This window comes from Oppia nitens, unplaced genomic scaffold, assembly GCF_028296485.1.
Source record: "Oppia nitens isolate AA-2021 unplaced genomic scaffold, nextdenovo-longstitch-racon4-pilon3 scaffold3_pilon_pilon_pilon, whole genome shotgun sequence".
NCBI lineage: Eukaryota > Metazoa > Arthropoda > Arachnida > Sarcoptiformes > Oppiidae > Oppia > Oppia nitens.
In genome coordinates, this window is record NW_026533221.1 from 7,256,944 (window position 1) to 7,276,421 (window position 19,478).

The 19,478-nt window shown below is 27.4% G+C and overlaps 4 protein-coding genes across 4 annotated transcripts; 1 reads left to right on the plus strand and 3 right to left on the minus strand.

Annotated features, from left to right (window-relative positions):
• Positions 1 to 267: 267 nt before the first annotated feature.
• Positions 268 to 8,196, plus strand: LOC128958655 (integrin alpha-PS1-like). Its single transcript, XM_054304555.1, has 22 exons — positions 268 to 471; positions 559 to 667; positions 1,004 to 1,030; positions 1,125 to 1,180; positions 1,260 to 1,337; positions 1,399 to 1,525; positions 1,586 to 1,757; positions 2,228 to 2,396; positions 3,281 to 3,345; positions 3,428 to 3,647; positions 3,721 to 3,804; positions 3,873 to 4,097; positions 4,174 to 4,263; positions 4,336 to 4,451; positions 4,519 to 4,679; positions 4,755 to 4,896; positions 4,957 to 5,190; positions 5,300 to 5,353; positions 6,452 to 6,631; positions 7,607 to 7,756; positions 7,833 to 7,958; positions 8,031 to 8,196. Exons 1-22 carry the CDS (start codon positions 303 to 305, stop codon positions 8,100 to 8,102), a joined length of 2,826 nt encoding a protein of 941 aa, XP_054160530.1. The 5' UTR covers positions 268 to 302; the 3' UTR covers positions 8,103 to 8,196.
• A 1,647-nt stretch (positions 8,197 to 9,843) lies between these two features.
• LOC128957456 (protein rhomboid-like) lies at positions 9,844 to 11,228 on the minus strand. Its single transcript, XM_054303221.1, has 5 exons — positions 10,914 to 11,228; positions 10,704 to 10,846; positions 10,492 to 10,604; positions 10,273 to 10,428; positions 9,844 to 10,208 (listed from the first exon to the last, which is right to left on the minus strand). The coding sequence occupies exons 1-5, from the start codon at positions 11,133 to 11,135 to the stop codon at positions 9,982 to 9,984; spliced, it is 861 nt and encodes a 286-aa protein (XP_054159196.1). The 5' UTR covers positions 11,136 to 11,228; the 3' UTR covers positions 9,844 to 9,981.
• A 553-nt stretch (positions 11,229 to 11,781) lies between these two features.
• On the minus strand, positions 11,782 to 14,602 carry LOC128957285 (E3 ubiquitin-protein ligase arih1-like). The gene is made up of 11 exons (XM_054303021.1): positions 14,138 to 14,602; positions 14,002 to 14,069; positions 13,858 to 13,945; positions 13,737 to 13,796; positions 13,631 to 13,670; positions 13,384 to 13,559; positions 13,217 to 13,323; positions 12,982 to 13,150; positions 12,826 to 12,902; positions 12,320 to 12,751; positions 11,782 to 12,259 (listed from the first exon to the last, which is right to left on the minus strand). The coding sequence occupies exons 1-11, from the start codon at positions 14,372 to 14,374 to the stop codon at positions 12,163 to 12,165; spliced, it is 1,551 nt and encodes a 516-aa protein (XP_054158996.1). The 5' UTR covers positions 14,375 to 14,602; the 3' UTR covers positions 11,782 to 12,162.
• A 790-nt stretch (positions 14,603 to 15,392) lies between these two features.
• LOC128958053 (metacaspase-2-like) lies at positions 15,393 to 19,060 on the minus strand. Its single transcript, XM_054303868.1, has 7 exons — positions 18,689 to 19,060; positions 18,521 to 18,638; positions 18,175 to 18,455; positions 16,224 to 18,123; positions 15,961 to 16,166; positions 15,691 to 15,848; positions 15,393 to 15,574 (listed from the first exon to the last, which is right to left on the minus strand). The coding sequence occupies exons 1-7, from the start codon at positions 18,709 to 18,711 to the stop codon at positions 15,393 to 15,395; spliced, it is 2,868 nt and encodes a 955-aa protein (XP_054159843.1). The 5' UTR covers positions 18,712 to 19,060.
• Between the last annotated feature and the right edge of the window lie 418 nt (positions 19,061 to 19,478).

Here is a 19,478-nt window from a genome sequence, read left to right on the forward strand (position 1 = left end):
AAATAAAGATAGAAGAAGAAAATAAACGTAAATTAAATTTACATAATTTATATTCACAATTATTAACACTTTCATTGTCTATTAGCTCCCGAGGAGGGTATCAGTAAAGATAACCAATGGTTGGGTGTAACTGTAAAAAGTCAAGGACCAGGAGGTAATAATATATCTAATATCAGTCATTGCTTATTAGGAAATTAGTAAAATTTAATATAAATATTTCGTTCAACTTTTTTAGGTTATGTTATGGTTTGTATTTATTTATTTAAGGCTATCAATTGCATTAATGTTACAATAGTATAGTAATGTTTGATCCATTTGATGATAAGGCGTGCGCACACCGGTATATATTAAAAGGACCAGATTTTCAATGGGGACAGGGCATATGCTACTCATTATCACAATATTTAGACTTCCGACGGGCCTGGGAGCCATGTTATAATCGTCCAGTCAATAAAGCACATGAACAATTTGGTATATTATCAAAACTAATTATTCAATTATTCAACCATTTGTCTGTCATTGCATAACCATATATAACATATCAAATGACATGTTTAGGCTATTGTCAGGCGGGAACTAGCGGTGAGATTACTGATGACTATGATATTGTTATTGGATCTCCCGGTCCATACACTTGGCGCGGAACTATCTTTTCAAACTCCGTCAGGTATTTATTTGTATAACTCAAACACATTTTACACTAATTTGAATTTGAATTACTCCTATCTTCTAATAAATCCATTGACTCCAATAAACCCCATATTATATGAATAATCTAATTGAATGATGTATTTAAAGAATAACTACATTAATGAATATATTTTCTATATTTTCAGGGAAGGGTAACTCAGATTCACTTACTTTTTAATTTCACTTACCTTTGGTTCGGTTACTTGTAATCTATTACTCAATTTCTCACACATTTTACTTAATGACTTATTAATTATTAATCAAATGGTTATATATTTTACTAACTTTTGGTGAAATTGTGGTTTATTTGCAGATATCGTATTCGTGATGATAAAACTTGGTATGTCTTAAAAGTCTTAAAATTGAATTAAAAGTATTTTTTTATAGTATTATTATATAATATTTAAAATATAACATAAAAAACATTAACACAGGTATTTGGGACCAGTACTGGAAAATGAATCTCCAGTTGATAAATATAGTTATTTAGGTACTTATTATTTTTGTCATAATTAACTAATTATACCTTTAGATCTATTACATGAAAATTATTATTAAACATTTTAAAGGGATGAGTGTAGCATCTGGTAAATTTTTTGACAATCATACCAGTTATGCAGGCGGTGCTCCCAGAGCTAATGGCACCGGTATGTCATTAATTGAATTTCTAAAATATATAATAAAATAATGTATTTATTGACATATTAGGGCAGGTTGTCTTCTTTTCTAAACATAAGGGAGAGTCTACTTTTGACGTCAACTTTATGTTAAGTGGAGAACAGTTTGCTTCCTCTTATGGCTATTCAATGACTTCTCTTGATTGTAACGGAGACGGGTATGTATTGAAACAAATGTATATAAAATGTTATTTTTTTAAATATTTTAATTATTTTAGGCGTATTGATCTAGTAGTGGGCGCACCCTTTTATTATAGTCGAAGTGAAGGCGGAGCCGTTTATGTATACGTTAATAGTGAGGATAAAAAACTAACGAAAGCCACTCGACTTACCGGTAAACCCGAGTCCAGGTTTGGGTTTGCTCTCGCAAATGCCGGTGACATCAATAAGGTTTATATAATATATAATTAGTATTATTATTTAGTTTATTATTAGAAAAAATTTAACTTTAAATAATTTTAAAAAATAGTTATTAATGCAATGCATGAAGAATATTCTTATTTATCGATGAATTTTGTGTTGTTTTTACACACATTTAAACAATTTATCTACATTTTAATTTTTTTAAATTGATTTACGTATATATATAGTTATATTATTTCATAACTAACATCTTTTGCTATTACGATAATTATTATTATTATATATATATTACATATACTGAATATATGTATAGTATAATATTTACTATAAACATAATTAAGTATTTGTTTATTTTTTCTTATTTTTACAATTTTTGAATAATAATAATAATAGTTAAAAAAATATATGGTATAAAAATAGTAAAGAAATTAGACTAAAATAATAAGATTTTCTGCACAAATGAACATAATTTATAAATAAAACTAATTTAAAAATAGGACGGAAACCACGATTTAGCAATAGGAGCGCCGTATGAGGATAATGGTGTTGTGTATATCCATTTGGGCACTTCTACCGGTGTTAAGGAAACGCCTTCTCAGGTTATCAGAGCTTCTGAATTACCGACAGATATGCAAAATATTAAGACATTTGGATATTCATTATCGGGTTTGTAGTTAAAAACATTTGCCAATTTTTGAAGTTTTGATTAATGTGTTATTTCAGTTATTTTTATTGAAATCTATTATGTAAGCAAAATGAAAGAAATTATTTGCTTATTTTACAAATTTAATTAGTATTATTACAAATAAACAATTCTCACATAAATTAAATTAAATGGTGTGTTTGTCATTGAATAGTAGGTCAATATATAAAAATTAATTAATTATAACTATTAAATCAATTTTAGTTTGTGAAATTTTGCGAGTTTATCTAAATACTTGAAATAATTGTAAATTATTAAAATGAAATATTAAGTAATATTTAAATTTAATTTATAATTAATATAATTATTAGTGCAATTGATTAGTTTTTATAATTTGTAACATTTTATAAATTTTTATATAATATTTGTAGTTTTTAAAAAGTTTTTTTTTATAAATTAATGTTTTATAATTATTTTATTCTATAATAAAAAGTATTTACCGGTAAACATTATTAATAAAATTTATTACAAATTTTTAGTTTACAGTATATTAATTAAACATTTTCAACTTTGACACTAGTTTTGTATAATTGTCATACAAATAGTTGTATGTTAACCCAGTTGTCTCATACCTTACCCACGACTTTAGATTTATAAAGTCAATAAAACGTGACTTTAATTGTTATGATTTTTATAGAAATCAAAGTCCAATAAAATTATTTATGTGAATAAATTTGTTGTTTTTGAAATGTATGTATAAAATGTTTTTTACAGAATTATTCACTGACAATCATTTGAGAGATATTTTAATATTTACCATTTGCTGCTTTTTTTATAAACTTATATATAACTTATAATGATAAATTATATATTATAAGATTACTAATTATAATAAACCATTTTATAGGAGCTCAAGATTTAGATCAAAACGGTTATCCCGATTTACTGGTCGGTGCCTACGAAAGTGATGCCGTAAGTTAAACTTTTTGAAACTTAATAAACGTTTTTAATTTGTTTATTAACTATTAATTGTTGTTATATTGGTATTGCAAAGGTTTTGTTGTTTAGGGCGAGACCTATAATAAATATTCAAACGTCAGTGACGGGTGAATTGAGTCAAATAGATCCAAACAAAGAGGGATGTAGGGATGATCTCTATTCAAAATTAGTTTGCTTTTCATTCAATGCCTGTTTTAAGTTTAACACAACTTTAAGATCTGCTGCCACTGGCGTCTTAAGGTTGCACTATAAGATTGAAGCGGAAACTTATACAGGTTTTCATATATTTTATTTATAATTATTAATTTAATCCTTTTAGAGATTAATTTTAATGTATAATAAAAATAGGAAAAAAGTATTACAGAGTTAAATTTGGATCCACTGCCGATTCAGACACACCTAATATAGTTGAACGCGATATAACCATACGCGGTATATGTCCTATAAATTAGTTTTTATTACATTACCGTAATATTAATCAATTTTGTGATTAACATTAGGTGTGAGTGACTTACAGTCAGAGCACTGTTCAAAGGAAATTGTTTATCTCAAAGACAAATCCGATATTCAAAACCCTGTGATGTTTGAGTTGACGTATTCGTTGATTCAAAAAGAGCCCCGAATGCCAACCGATGGCGAAACACTTCCAGACATTAATAAACTGCCGATTCTTAACCGTGAAGAAGCGCACCGTGTTTTTGAGGCCCGATTTCTCAAAGAATGCGGTAAATTATATTTATCTGAAATTTAATTTTTATAGTTAACTAATTTAATTTTTTATAATTATTTTTGTGATTTTAGGATCCGACGAAATATGTGAAAGTGATTTAAGACTTGAAGCAGATCTAAGTGCCCGTAAAAAGGATACAAATACCTATATGTTATATTTAGGTATAAAGTTAGCATTTTTTTGTTATTTAAAATAATTTTGTTTTGTTTTATTTTAATTGATAATAACTATAGGTGAAGAACATTTGACATTAAACGTTCGTGTCTTAAACAAAGGTGAACCAGCCTATGATGCCGGTGTGTTTGTCACACATCCTTCAAGTTTAAGTTATGTCGGCCGAAAAATTATTGTAAATATATTGATTGTATATTACATTAAGTAAAAAAATATTAATCAAATAAATTTTAATTGAGTAGAAAGGAGATCAACTGGACTGTAGTCCAGTCAATAAAACAACACTAAAATGTGATTTAGGAAATCCATTTAATCCGTCAAAAGTAGAATTTCAACTCAGATTTAATCCAATGGGTCTTTCAGATGCAGAAACTAGTCTTCAAATGCAAATACTTACGACAACGTAATTACAAAATTAATAAAATTACTTCAATTTAATGATATAATTTAAAAAAATAACATAATTTTATAAATACAGAACTAGTTCTGATAAATCAATCACTGACGATGTCGTGACATTAGTTGCAGAAGTTATTCGTAATGCAGAACTTGAATTAAGCGGTAACTCTGAAGAACAGGCTGTCAGATATGGCGGTGAAATTAAAGGAGAAGCAGCTATTGTATGACAATATTTAATAAAATTATTAAAAATATTTTACAAATAATGAATGTAATGATAGAAATATGAGGATGAAATTGGAAGTCGAGTTTTCCATAAATATATTGTCCGAAATGCCGGTCCCTGGAAGGCATCCCGTATTGATGTCAACATTTCATGGCCTTATCAGGTCGAGAATGGCAGAGAACATGGAAAATGGTTATTATATTTAACAGGAGTTCCTCAAGTTACCGGTCAGGGAGGTAAAGGTTATTGTTTAATGGGTGCCGATCAGGTCAATCCACTTGACTTTGCTGTAAGTCTTACTTGTTTTGCAATTTATTGATGTTATTTACAAATAACCCATTAATTAATTAATTAATGATTGATCGTTATTTTTATTTACACTACTGTAATGTTATTAGATTAACCAAGAATTTAATTCATTGGCCGATAATAATAACAATAACAATATGCCTGTAAGTTATTGTGTGATTTAACCACAGTTTAAATTTAAATTTTATTTGTAGTATCATTTTATCATAGTTTGAACAAATATTATTATTGTTGTTACAAACTAACTATAAATATGTCAATTTGTAAAAATATACTATATATAGACAAATTGTTAAATATTTATTATTAACATTTCATTATATTATAATATGATAGCATATTATAGTATAATGAGAAACGCATTTAATAGCGCACTTGTATTGTAAGTTCATAATCATAAACATTGAGATTGTTTTTTATTAATTGATTTTGTTATTACTTAATTTTATTAGTCGTATAATTGAATGAATAATACTTTGATACATGTAGTAATACATATGGCTTGTTGTTGTAAGCGTGGGAGTACTGTATTAAAGCATAACTGTATAAATTTTTATTTATGCATATTTATACAGAAATATTTTTCAATTTATTTTAATATGAAAGAACTAGCATGATAAAAATTATTTCATAATTTAACTTGTTAATGAACATCACAGTATAATAAATAATAAAATTTATATTAAATAACTTTTTAAGTTAATAGAGTATTTATTAACTGTAAATATTTATGAAATATTATATAAATTAATAAATGTATACTGTATTTCAAGATTTTTAAACTAAATTTATAGAACCAAATTGTCTAAAACTTGACTAGGTTATATAATTAATATGCTGGATTTAATATCTTTTTATTTAATTTTGTATAATTTCATAACAGTATTTAATTTTTTAAAAATTTATAGAATTTTATGTGAATTAGTTTGACATCAAATTATCAAATCTAATTTGATGGCCAAAAATTGATAATATATTTTGATTTAAGCAAATAGTGTTGATTTGAATTAAATTTTTATTTTAAGACATTAAAGTCTATACTAATAATAATTTTTATATGACATCAATTTACATATAATTTCCTAATATATAAAATTTTGATTTAAATCTACTGACAGGTATTTTCATTTAATGTTAAATATTATAATTAAATGTCAATTGTATTGTCAGTAGACGTAAAATAATGAAAAAATAGATTTAATAGATTGTAAATAAATAAAAAACAATTTAATTTTTTAAAGAAAATGCCTGAAACTAAAGGATCAAAGAGTCGACGTAAGCGTGAAATGGTTGTCCTTCCGCGTGAAGTGCGGGCATCGGATGGAAGCGTACAGAATGTGGTGACAATGAGCTGTAGTTCCGGCGCCCGTTGTTTTAACTTCACGTGTGTTATACTAGATTTAGCCGCCAATCAAACAGCTGTAAGTTTTTTTTTAATTTATTTAATTACATATTTATATTTGAAATTATTTTACATTATAATAATAAGTAGGTGTATGTGTGGGTGTATTCATTACAAAATATAATACTAATATCAATATTTATGAATGCATTTCATAAGTTTAGATTAATAAATAAATGGCGAAGAAAAAGGTTATTATTATTAAGATATAATTTTCTAATATTTAAAAGTACCAAAAATAGGACTATAAATGAGTGTTTTTGTATTTTCTAGGGTTTAAACTAATAAGCAAATAATATTAATATAAATTTATAATAATTTTAATGATACGAAAAATAAAAAATAATAGAGATTATGGTCTGAGACTTAATTAAAAAAAATTTGACATTTCACTACTAAAGTTTAAATTTTTAAAAATATAATTATACATGTGTTCATATATTATGTTCATATACTGTAGTATTATAAATCAATTAATTATTAATATTATTAAAATTGTTTGTATATTTTATTTCTTTTATATGAATTTTGAAGATAAATTAATATACAATATATTAAAAATGAATTTTATATATAGTTTAAATTTATTAGTAAACTGTAAACTTATTTTGAAATTATTGTTTTAAAACTTTTACTAACAATTTTAGATACTTTTGAGACCAAATAAAAAACATCTTTTCTGGTCTTTATTAATGTATTAATATTAATTTCATTTAAAATGTTTCATATAATTGCAATAATTAATTTATATTTAGTTTAATAACTGTATAATACAGTATAACATAAGTAGTAATGATATAAAATAATATTTTTTAGACTGTTATTTATGTCCTATAAATTATTTTATAGACTTATATGTCAGTAAATCTCATTAAATGAAATTATTATACATTATTGACATTTAAATCGTTGATTATTTGTAACGTTTTATTTAATTTTTAGTAATAATCTTTAGTTATAATATATTTAATTTACTAATTATTGTCACTTTTAGGTCATAAGAATCGCTTCTCGTTTATGGAACGCCACTCTTGTCGAAGACTATGCTTATGGAGTCAATTATGTAGTCATCAAATCCAATGCAGAGATCCGATTGGATCCGACACTTAATATTCAACAGAAACGACACAACGATTTCTTTTCAGTTAATAATAGTTTTCATATTATTATTATTATTATTATTAGAGTTAAACATTTTAACGCATTGTTTGTTTTTGAAGGTCGAGACCAAAGCTATACCTGACGTGACCTTACTTTTGCCCCGAGAGGTGAGCTGGTGGTGGCTTATCATAGCTGTACTCCTGGGCCTCATTTTATTAGCATTACTCATATTCATCCTATGGAAGGTATGACCTCTTTATTGTTATTTTCTGAATATTTGCAAAACAATTATAATATAAATTACTTTTTGCCTTTAGGTTGGATTTTTCAGGAGACAAAAACACGAATATATGGCCACAGCTACAGATGATAAAGATTTAGTGACTTAACCTCTTAAATGTATTCATCCAATCATTAATATATTATATATATTTAAAATATAAACAAATAGACAGCTAATAAACATTTCATTTGTTAAACATTTTCTGCGAAACTTAAATAATTATTAATTGTTTATTTCGGAGAATCAAAATATTATATTTAATGCAAATATTTGTTTTAATATATTAATTATTATATTATTTAAAAATAATTTTAACATAAAATTTAATTATTTTTTGAATAAAAACAATTTAATCACTATATATATTGTTTTTACATAAACTGCGATCAATCATATTATTAATATATGACTTAAAAAGTTATATAATCATAAGATTTGTTTTTAATATAAATATAATAAATAGCAAAATTAAAGCTATAGTACAGTAAGTTTATTAAATAAAGTTTACTCAAATTTGATGCCAATTACGGTAATATTTGTAATAAATTAAATTTATTAAGATATCCCATTATTTACAGTTTAATTGTATATTTTTATAGTTGTTAACTAATATTACTTTTCATTATAATGGAAAATATAGAGAATTTTTTGTTGGTATAACTTCTCTTTATAAAAGAATTAAACAATTTTTTTTAACAACAACTATGGTTTTCTGTGACTAATACAGTAATTTTATTACTTTGAATTTATAGAAGCACAGGTATGCTAGCTTAGGGATGTATGATATCTCTAAGTGATATTAAAATTCGGTTAATTCTAAATTCTACTAGGCAAAAAATAATTAGACACGTATTTTACCATTTTTTTGTTATACTAAATAGTTATCGAGAAAATGGATTTGATAAAAAAATGAAATTTTAACTTTAAATACAACAAAAATGACAATGAATATGACCATGGAAATTTGTTCTATAAATTTTATATTTCAAATATAACATTTTAACTATTAATTTTGATTTGTTAGCTCATGTAGTTTTTGAGATACTAAATAAACTTTTCAATTATAATAATTTATTAAATAATATTAAATGTATAATAATACTAATATTAATACTGATAAAAATTATAATGAAAAATTATTTTGTTAGTATCTTAAAAACTACATAAACTAGCAAATTAAATTAAATGTTCTATTTTTAATATAGAATTTATAGAATCCATAGTCATATACAATTCAATAGATGGCATATTTTTTGGGGGGGGGGGTTAATTAATGACATTCAACTAAACTTCAATAGTGGGACTAATTTGACAATTCATTAATCAATCATTTAATATGAGGATAGAAATTCACATTTTAGCCCATAGTTATACATTAGATCCCTGGGACTATTTGCGCTTACGTACGGTAATTGAAAATAAATAAAATTTAAAAATTCCTATAATTTAATAAATTTTATTTTTATGTGCAAATAAATAAAATATTAATACAAAACTTATAAAATTGTTAAAATACAAAATCTCTTATAAGAGAAATGACTAAATACATGATCACAACAATTAAGTTATAATAAATATATAAAATATGAGATTCTTTGTTATTATAAGTTAATATCAGTTGACAAGAGATTCTTAAATATCAAATATAAGTCTAAATATATTTTATAAAATAATTTTAACTTTGATTCAAAAGTTGCTACAAAAAAAACTAAAAGAAATGTCACTATTAAAAAAATTATGAAATAATCAAATTAAAAAAATGTACAAAATATCGTATAAGATCTGTAATTTAGATAATTAATAAAAGATTAAATAAATTACTAAAAAGTAAGTGCAATAATAAATTAAATGTACAGTTTTTTATGTAAAATAATTTTAAAAATTGTTGTAAAGGAGAATCAATTATTGAGATTCATATAGACTTTTGAATGAATCAAATGGTATTAAATATAATTATTATAAAAGTTAATATAAATTATAAACCTTTAGTTCAAAACATTGTAAATAATAGCAAAGAGAACACATGCGGTATAAACTCCCAGTGCTATCCACCAAATGAGCTGTTCGTGAAGTTTCTGTTCAAAATTTTTCAATACTAATAAACCAATTGTAAGGCCCGCGAGTGCACCCGTCAGATGTGCCACATATGAAACGGGACCGTCATTTGGATGCGCGTATCGATCATATATGGCTATACCGACATCAGTTGATGCTATCATCACATCGTTTATATATATATTAAAACAAATTTGCAATTGTTATCAATCAAAACATACCGACAACCAAAACGGCAACAAGTCTTAAAAGAGCTGATTCCATGTGATTATAGTTTATTAGAACATTAGCCAAATGTGCGGCCAATAGAGCGTAGACACCACCCGACGCTCCCACTAAATACACATCCGAGTCAAACACTGATGTCCCCAATGAACCTATTTGTTTAATAAAACTATTTTATTAAATCATATTATATAAACTCATTCAAATCACTATACCGGCCAACACTCCGGCCATATAAACGGTTCCAATTCTGGCCGACCCGTGAACCATCTCAAGAGGAATTCCCACCAATAATTGAACCAATAAATTAAATAATAAATGAACCCATCTTTTCATAAGAAAAAACAAATTAATTAAATTATAAAATAATTTCATATGGTTTCGGGTCGTGACATATCGTGACATATCGTGTCATATCGTTTCATACCCGACGTGAAGAACCATATAAAAGAAAAATCTCCAGATTTCCAATCGTTTATCCGGTCTATAGATAAACATACTATCGATAGGAACGGGACCTGAAGTAGTGATACCACCGAACACTGTCGAGTAGTATATAAAAAATAAAAGCTATAATTAAAGAAACAATATATTAGAAAATATGATAACAAGTGTTAAATAATTGGTCGCAGAAGACCTCAATCAAAGTAATGGTAATAATGAAGAGCGTCGGCGGTCGACATGAATAGCTGTCGGCAAAGTATTTACGATCTCTTTCATCGTGAAGAAAGTGCCGACCGATCACTTTAACCATTTTATTCAAACAAATGGTATCTTTTATTGGAGTCGACGGCCGATCAAACTCTTGAGTGATGTTTTTGTCTTCAAATGAAAGCTTTGTCTCAAATGTTTGTCTCATAAATGCAAACAATGTTTGCTTCACAACAATACACAACACATAAGCAATACTTTGAATATCGAGTCAATTGTTTGCAAATACAATCAATTAGTGCTTAACTGCTCTAATATCAGACATTATTTACATTACATTTACACTATTAATGTCAATAGTTTTCAAACTTTTATATAACTCATAGTTATTGTCATTAATTAGAAAACATTACAATAATTATTGTCAGACATTGAGTGCTATAACAGTAATAGAGTTAACATATTATATGACAGGTGTGTCCATTGGTAACGCCTTAATGGGTCTGAAAACTAGTGTTTGATTGTGTGGTCTGAGAGCCGAACCAATAGACCAATCAATAGTTAAAATATTCATATGAATGCCAATTGGGGTCATATGTTGTTATGATTACCTGTCAATTACATTGCAATTATTATAATCACAATTAATACACAGTTTGTTCACTAATAAGTAATTACTTGTATATTAAATATAAATTATGTATTGATTACAAAATAAAGAGATAAACTTTATTATTTTATTTAAGTTTGTATTTCTATATCAAACAAACAATATAAACAAATATTAAAGTTATTTTTAAACAAAAATTGATTGAAAAAATTGTTTTAAATATAAAAAGGGATTAAAAACTAGGAATAAGAGAAAGAGACGAACAAAACCATAAGTAAAGATTCGGACAAAGAGTTGGCATATTTTACACAAACGTAATGATGTTTTGTATAAAAAAGTAGATTTCATACAATTTTAATAGATATATGTATTTAACTATATTTAGGCGCAAATTGCCATTCGTTTGTTGTTTATAACTAAATAGTTAACATTTGCTATTATTAATCAATTTATGATTATTACTTTAATTAAAGTTTCGGTATTATTATTGTTTCATAATTTGTTAACTTAAATCTTTGTTTATTATTATTTTTATCATTATTATTATTATTAATAAAATTGACTGCAAATAATTTATTATTTGAAAGAAATAGATGAAACAATATGTGTATAGTTTGTGTCAAACTCAGACTCTATCAACTTTGACGGTATATTCCCACCACTCCTTATCATAGCCTTCCTGGACGTGTTGTAAAAGCACTTTACGTCTACTCTCGCAATATCTAAAAGCAAACAAACAATAGTTATAAACTTGTTATTTGTATCAAAGCAAGTGATGTCACCTGTATTTGTCCTGAACTTTCTGTTTAATTCCGGACAGATTTTCATGAGTTATATCTCTTTCTAAATATTCTGAAAGTTTTTCTGTGGCGCTCTCGAGATCTCTTTGATTGTCTTCAAAAATAATCGATTGGTTTGTTTTCAAGAGATAATAAGCAAATACATAGGTATACATAAGGGTTTGTCGGCACTGACACAATACATCAACTGCTTTCTTGAGGAACTGGACCTCAATCCAGGACATGTTGTGCTGTTGCATTTCCTCCATCTTCTCCTTTATGGACGCGTATAACTTGTTCTCAAATTTAAGACTTTGCATGTGATTCATGTAACGATTACAATAGAAAAGGTAGCGCTGGAGTGCAGCTCTGGACCTCTCCTGTGCATCTCTGGCTGCTTTAGCCTCGTCTTCATCATATCGATTACAACTATACCTATATATAACAAACAATATCAAAGCATTCACTGATAAGATTGTTATTAAAAAAGACATTAAATGAATACAAACCACGACGAGCCGTGTGGTTCCCACGGACCCAAACAAACCCAACAGAAGTCGGCTTTACACGTCTGGTTCTTACATACCTTTAATAACACATATTTTATTTTCATTTAAACGAAAATCAATAATTTTGAATAATAATAATAATAACAATAATAATACCATATGATTACATCCGCCATCCTTTTCAATTGTCACCTGACATTTGGGACACTCTTTAGTGTTGGCGGCGATCCAATTGGATGTTTCGCTATCGTCGTCGCACTTTTTCTTCCATTTCTTAAGGAGATCACACTTAACCGGTTGGTGCCAATTCTCACTACAAACAAAACTATCCACAAAAATATATATATAATTTCGTTAACATTATATTGAAATTAAATACAACAAAACATACCAGAAAACAGTAGCGCAAACACACTTAACAGGTTGAAAGTCCACATAAGAAACTCGTATCACATGAGAGCACTCGGGTTTCGGACACCACCGCAGAAGTCGATTACACTTTAGTTAAATACAACGATTAGTTTATTTGTTAGTAAAATCAAAATCTTCATCAAATACCTCAACAAAACTATTGGTGATGAGGTGCTGATAACGAAGTTTTACTTTAGGTTCTGTAATCAGAGTGATTACAGTTTGGTCGTCAACTAAAATATCGCATGCATGAGCAGCACATGATATTTTCTGACCCTGTCCTTCCTCTATGATCTTTGTGGTCAAATAGTTTACCCAACATTCTGTTGTATTTATTTCACAATAAAATATTAGTACTATTACTTTAATTAAATAAATTTTAAAATATTGATACCTTTACAAAAACGATGACCACATGCCAGACCAGTCATCAACTAAAACACAATTTACAATATTTATTGAAAAATTGTAACAATTTGTAAATGTTTTGTTTAACTTACAGAAGAAGGCAGATCTCGACAACAGATAATACAAGTTTCCATACCGTTGTGACTATTTTTCTGTACATATTTAATGACAATTAATATAAAATTAAAATAAAACCATTTGAGTCAAACAAACCTTAATTTGTTTGCTGACGTTTAGCTCAGAGTTGGGGTTCACGATATGTGCGGCAGAAAACAACTCGTTTTGGTCGCCGTCGTAATACCTGAAGACATATCATATCATTATCTTAATCAACACATTCACCAATTAATTACAAACCTTTCGTAGAGTTTTTCTTTATCCCATTTAAAGTGATTCAACAAAATACGGGTTATTGTCGGCGGAAGCTATTAATCAAAGAGATTAAGACATTTGATCTGATGATAAAAAATGATAATACAATACAATATTATACCTGAACTACTGTATTGACATCTCTGATGGATTCAATCATATGCTCGACAATCGAGTCAGTGGTGAGTACTTCAAAAGGAAAATCTTCATCGATGTCCATCCTTTCTTTATGATGACCACCGATGGGTTCGACATCTAAAGCAACAGACAGTCCGTCGTCTTCTTCATCTGTCGACTCATTTCCTGAATCCGATATATTATTATAAATGATATCTTCATCTTCTTCATCGTACTCCATGTCCACCAACGGGTCAAATGGTTTTCAACGCAGTGTTTGCACAAAATTATTAATAAATACTGTAATCAACAGTGAGTTCATTAAATCAATTATATTATTGCTATTAAAATAGTCATTAATAGATCAATCAATTAATTAAAATAAAATTTAATGAATAGTTAAACATTTGATAAATTAGTAAACAATCAGTGATTACGACATTCACTTTGTTTGCAGTTTTCCATCAAATGTTACACACATTAGGCTATCACTGACTGACACTCACTGCCACTCAATGGCAGTCAACACAACAATCCATGCAATCACTAAACACTACAGTATTGCCAATCACTGTATAACTTACACATTGAGCGGCATTTTTAACCACTAAAACGCTATATTAATTAATTGGATAATATTTTATTGAATTAGTTTTTATTTAATATATTCATTTGTTTTTAAAACTATAACCTTACCATTATAAAAATTGTGTTTATCATAAAGTGATTACTAAATTTACATAATAATATATAAATGTATTAACCATTTTGTTGGTTAACATTTACAGTACTGTACAGTAATTTCAATTTTATTATACTGTATATTAAAAGTTTAAATCAACAAATTAAGTATTTTATCGATTGATTAAACCGTTATAATTACGGCATATCAATACACAATAATATTCAAGGATAACATCATTAAGTGATTTATTTAATAGTGAGTTAACATAGATATTTAAAAATGCAATATTTAAACAAAAACTAAGTTACAGTTAATTCTATACAAAGAGTATTTTTTACAATAAAAATAAAATGTTATATTACAATGAAATATCGGTAAAATGGATTTAATGAATTTTATAATAATTGAATCAATAGATGAATTGATCACAAATTTCAAAATAATTAAAATAATAAGAATATATATATAAAAAATAACAAATATAAAACAAGCAAATGTTAAAACATTATAATGGATGACAATAGCTTAAACTTATATTTACGTAACTTTAATCTCAAAAAAATGAATGTTAAAGTCATAAATTGTTTTTATAAGTATATGAAAATAGAGGACTGGCATCATATGATAACTTTCGGCCATTGATTAGACATTGAACTATATATTCACTGGAAACCACTGGAATCTTCACTTGCTTTGCTTTCTTTACCAAATCTACTGAACACGTCGTGTCACCGATTATTATGTCAACAGATTTACCTAAAATGGTCATCAAAACAGTATTATTAATATATAATAATAATAATAACTACTAAATAAAATTAAAATAATACAGTTTATATAATTTAGATATAAATATGTAAAAATGGTCTCACGTGACAATTCATCCAAATTAATAGAGTTATTGTTAACAATGACCGCCTGAGCGGCCGATAAAACTGGTGCCCAAAGACTATGAAGTTTTTCGGGTGTTTTCGATCCGAAATAGAATTTCGTTCCTTTAAATAGTATCGCACTCTTCTTAAAGGTATTTCTATAAAAATCATACAATAATTACCATTAATTTTATTATCGGTAATACAATATTTTCATCAATTGTTAATTTATGTCATTATTATTACTATTAGTGTATATAATATACATACTTATCTGATGGCAACGCATTAGTAATAATACTAAATCCGGCGGGAAGTGAATAATTGTCTCGTTTAAGATATTTATTTTGTCGACAACAGTCGATTACCCAAAGATGACTGGCTATTGATATACCCGCAGCTAAGCATTGGATATATTTGATAGACCGATGGTATGTGTCTGCTATAAGAAGCATATCATTGTTTTGACTGAAATTCTGTATTAAAATAAATTTGATTAATAAACTAACATAAGATGATTGTTATTAACTTACTTTCATTTCTTCAAATGACTCGAATACCTTTCCGCCTCCCGTTTCGATTTGTTTTGTCAGATATGACTTATCAAAAGGTGTTGACCGCTCGGGGTTTGACTGTTCACTACAAATATCACCGCTGTTTCTGTCACCACACGTGAGTAAAAAAGATAACGATTCAAATATTTGTGATCCCGGTTCAGGTAAGGGTCCCAATAATTTGATCAGTTCTTGTGCAGGCATTGATGAGTGAACCTTCGATGTTCGGGGAGATATAGACAACGAGTGTTCGCTATTAATCATAATATTATGAGATTCGGCTTTCTTTTTAATGTTTCGACCAATATTTGACTTCTTTTTAGTTTTATATCCGTAATCTTTGTCTTCGTCCAACTCTTCTTCATCATTGACATAATCTGCATCTCCTGAGGCATTATCAGTAGCTCTTCTTTTTCCATTTCGGAACTGTTGCGATGACTTCTCAATTATAATCTCAGATTTAACTGTTTGTCTGACTCTCTTTCCACACACAATATTGTCTAAATCTACGTCAGCAAAGACGGCGCCGTTTATTAAAGGTTTGGATGATTTACTGCAAATGTTTGCACTTTGCTCTACATTTAAGAAGACATCTTTCAATTGGTAACGTTTAACAATCATTTTATTGTCTTTGAGATGTTGTAAATCAAATTGAATATCTTTTGATTCATAAATAGCATCAGTTATGATAGCTTTTGCACAAAATCCATCTGAAATGGTAACCATAACATCTTGTCCTTTAACTAAGTATGACAATTGAATCAGTTCTGTTTCAAACAAACTTCTTGTAGCCCTGTCCTCAAAAATCACAGACCATTTGTTGTTTTGAGGTAAGTGTTTGGAAATAATTGCCGGATAATAATTTTTATCTCTCCATTTAGCCATCACTTTGTTTCCCGATTTAATAGAAAAATCATTGAATAAATTTATATCATTTTGATTACAATCAATATTAATACTCCGTTGAGTTAATGACAGCAAAGCAGTAGCCGTTTCTCTTCTCTCTTCTTCATCTTTTTCGCTGATCTTTGGCTCAACATTTTGCTGATCATTTGATTTTACAGTTTCACTCTTAATCTCTTTATTATAATTTGTATTTATGTGAACCAAAGTATTTGGAGGTATTGTTGAATTTGGAGTTTTGTTAACAAAGTCATCGTTTTTGTTAACAGAATTAGTTTTAGTTAAGCTGTTATTGTTTTCATTGTTAGTTTGTAACTCAATTGAAGAAGAATTGGTAGTACCGGTACTTCTCACTGAAGAACTTACATCAGCCAATACGCCAGTAGAGCTCGGATTGGATGCAATTCGGGAAACATTACTTATTGATGATAATGGAGTGATCACATCATTCCACTCACCTTTTCCTAAATTCTTAATAATTTCTTCATTTTTGATTACAGTTTCTTTAATTACTTTACCAGAACTGTCAACAATTTGATCGATCACTTTAAATATAATAACAGTCCGTTTCTGAACAATTGGTGATTCAACTCTATGTGTTTGCACTAACCCTTCAGTAATTAGTTGTGAATGGTTTTTATTGATATTACGATTATCAATATTATTGTGATTATTGTTGAGAACAACCATATTATTATGTGTTTGATTTACAGGAGTTGAAGTGGTCGATGGATTCATTGTAGCCATAGTTGGGACAAAGTTTGAAATACGCTGTCGAGGAATATAAGCTGAATGTGGGGTCACTTTATGCTGATTATGATTGCCATGAATTGACTGTACACTACTCATCACTATATCTTTAGGGCCATGACTTTGCTGTTGTTGAGGTTGAGGTGAATGCTGTTGTTGTTGTTGATGATGACTAATTAAATTGTTGTGATTTTGATTTTGTGACCAATTATTTAATGAAGACATTCTAAAGAATAAACATAATTAAATAAAAGTCAACATTTGATGGCAAACTCACTGATAGCTTTGTTGGACATTAATGTTTCCCACATTTCCATAATTTTGTCCTAATAGCGAACTATCGGTTTCCGAGACATGGGTTACAGTTTCCGAGACAGACGACAAACCACTACTTCGATACTTATATCGATGGGAATCATTGGATGAATGATATTGATTATCGTATTGATTGGTCACATAATTGCATGACTCGACGGCATTCTGTCCGCTGTTTACAGAATGACTTTCCATTGGATTCACAGAGCGTTGGTTTTGTACCAAATGACTGTTATCTGGCATCTGATGACAACAAATAAATTGATCTCAATATAAGCTATTAGTTAACAATATATATCAAATAAGACCATATAATTTGGATTATCCATCACTAATTGCATCAACTGGTCATCCACTGACATATTGGGCAATAGTTCCATATTTGACATCAAAACAGACTGTCCATTCATGTCATTGATGGCAAGTCTAACAAACAAATCATTAATTAATTGATTCACTTAAATAAAATAACAAACCTTTGATCCGTATTGTCCATCATTATTAACCAGCGGATCAATCAATGATATTACAATCAAATTAAAAAAGTGTATAAATGTCTTAACCAATGGTTTCAATCAGTCATTTAATAAAATGTGTAAAACAAATGGTTTGTTAAGAAAAGTGGAAAACAATGTTTTTTTAAGTATTAATAACTATATTGAGTGACCAAACATGAGATCAACTCATGAGGTGTTTGTGTGATATTTGTTTGTAAATAGCAATACAATTGATGTCAATATGAGATACAATGCATTCATATTGCAGTCCAACAGTCACTCACAGTCTTTCAATGTATTTCAATGTATTTCTATGTGAACATCGAGTTATCACTCAATCCAATGCTATATTCTATATAATGTTAATCCATTGCTATATGTATTGCTATATTCATTGCTATATTCATTGATTGAATAGACAAATGAGAGACCAGTGCGTCGGTCTCAGTCTCTATCATATGAATAGACTGTTTAGTGACTTATAATCAAAAAGTCTATAAATGTTATATTTAATATCAAATTTAATTATAACTAAAATCATTTAATTATTTACAAATATATTCAAACAACAATTCAATGTCTATTGTATTATAAAATGTTTGTTAATACTTAACTCTTATTATTTGATAATAATTACTACTTATATAATAATAAATATATTCTAAATAATTTTACTTTATATTTAGCCGTATGTAAATGCTATCGAAAATATTGATTTATTTATTCAATAATTTATTAAATTTTTAAAAATTCAATAGTTTCAAAGTTG

Coding starts and splice junctions, on each gene's coding strand:
- LOC128958655 (XM_054304555.1), top strand. CDS start 303: ATGTTTGATCCATTTGATGATAAGGCGTGCGCACACCGGTATATATTA. Junction 1,031..1,124: donor ATTCGTGATGATAAAACTTG/GTATGTCTTAAA, acceptor ACATTAACACAG/GTATTTGGGACCAGTACTGG. Junction 7,757..7,832: donor GACACAACGATTTCTTTTCA/GTTAATAATAGT, acceptor TTGTTTTTGAAG/GTCGAGACCAAAGCTATACC.
- LOC128957456 (XM_054303221.1), bottom strand. CDS start 11,135: ATGAGACAAACATTTGAGACAAAGCTTTCATTTGAAGACAAAAACATC. Junction 10,847..10,913: donor TTACCATTACTTTGATTGAG/GTCTTCTGCGAC, acceptor CTTTAATTATAG/CTTTTATTTTTTATATACTA. Junction 10,605..10,703: donor TATATGGTTCTTCACGTCGG/GTATGAAACGAT, acceptor TCTTATGAAAAG/ATGGGTTCATTTATTATTTA.
- LOC128957285 (XM_054303021.1), bottom strand. CDS start 14,374: ATGGAGTACGATGAAGAAGATGAAGATATCATTTATAATAATATATCG. Junction 13,560..13,630: donor TGGTCATCGTTTTTGTAAAG/GTATCAATATTT, acceptor TAAATACAACAG/AATGTTGGGTAAACTATTTG. Junction 13,324..13,383: donor TCACCAATAGTTTTGTTGAG/GTATTTGATGAA, acceptor ATTTAACTAAAG/TGTAATCGACTTCTGCGGTG.
- LOC128958053 (XM_054303868.1), bottom strand. CDS start 18,711: ATGATGGACAATACGGATCAAAG. Junction 18,639..18,688: donor ATGGACAATACGGATCAAAG/GTTTGTTATTTT, acceptor TTTGTTTGTTAG/ACTTGCCATCAATGACATGA. Junction 18,456..18,520: donor TGGATAATCCAAATTATATG/GTCTTATTTGAT, acceptor TGTTGTCATCAG/ATGCCAGATAACAGTCATTT.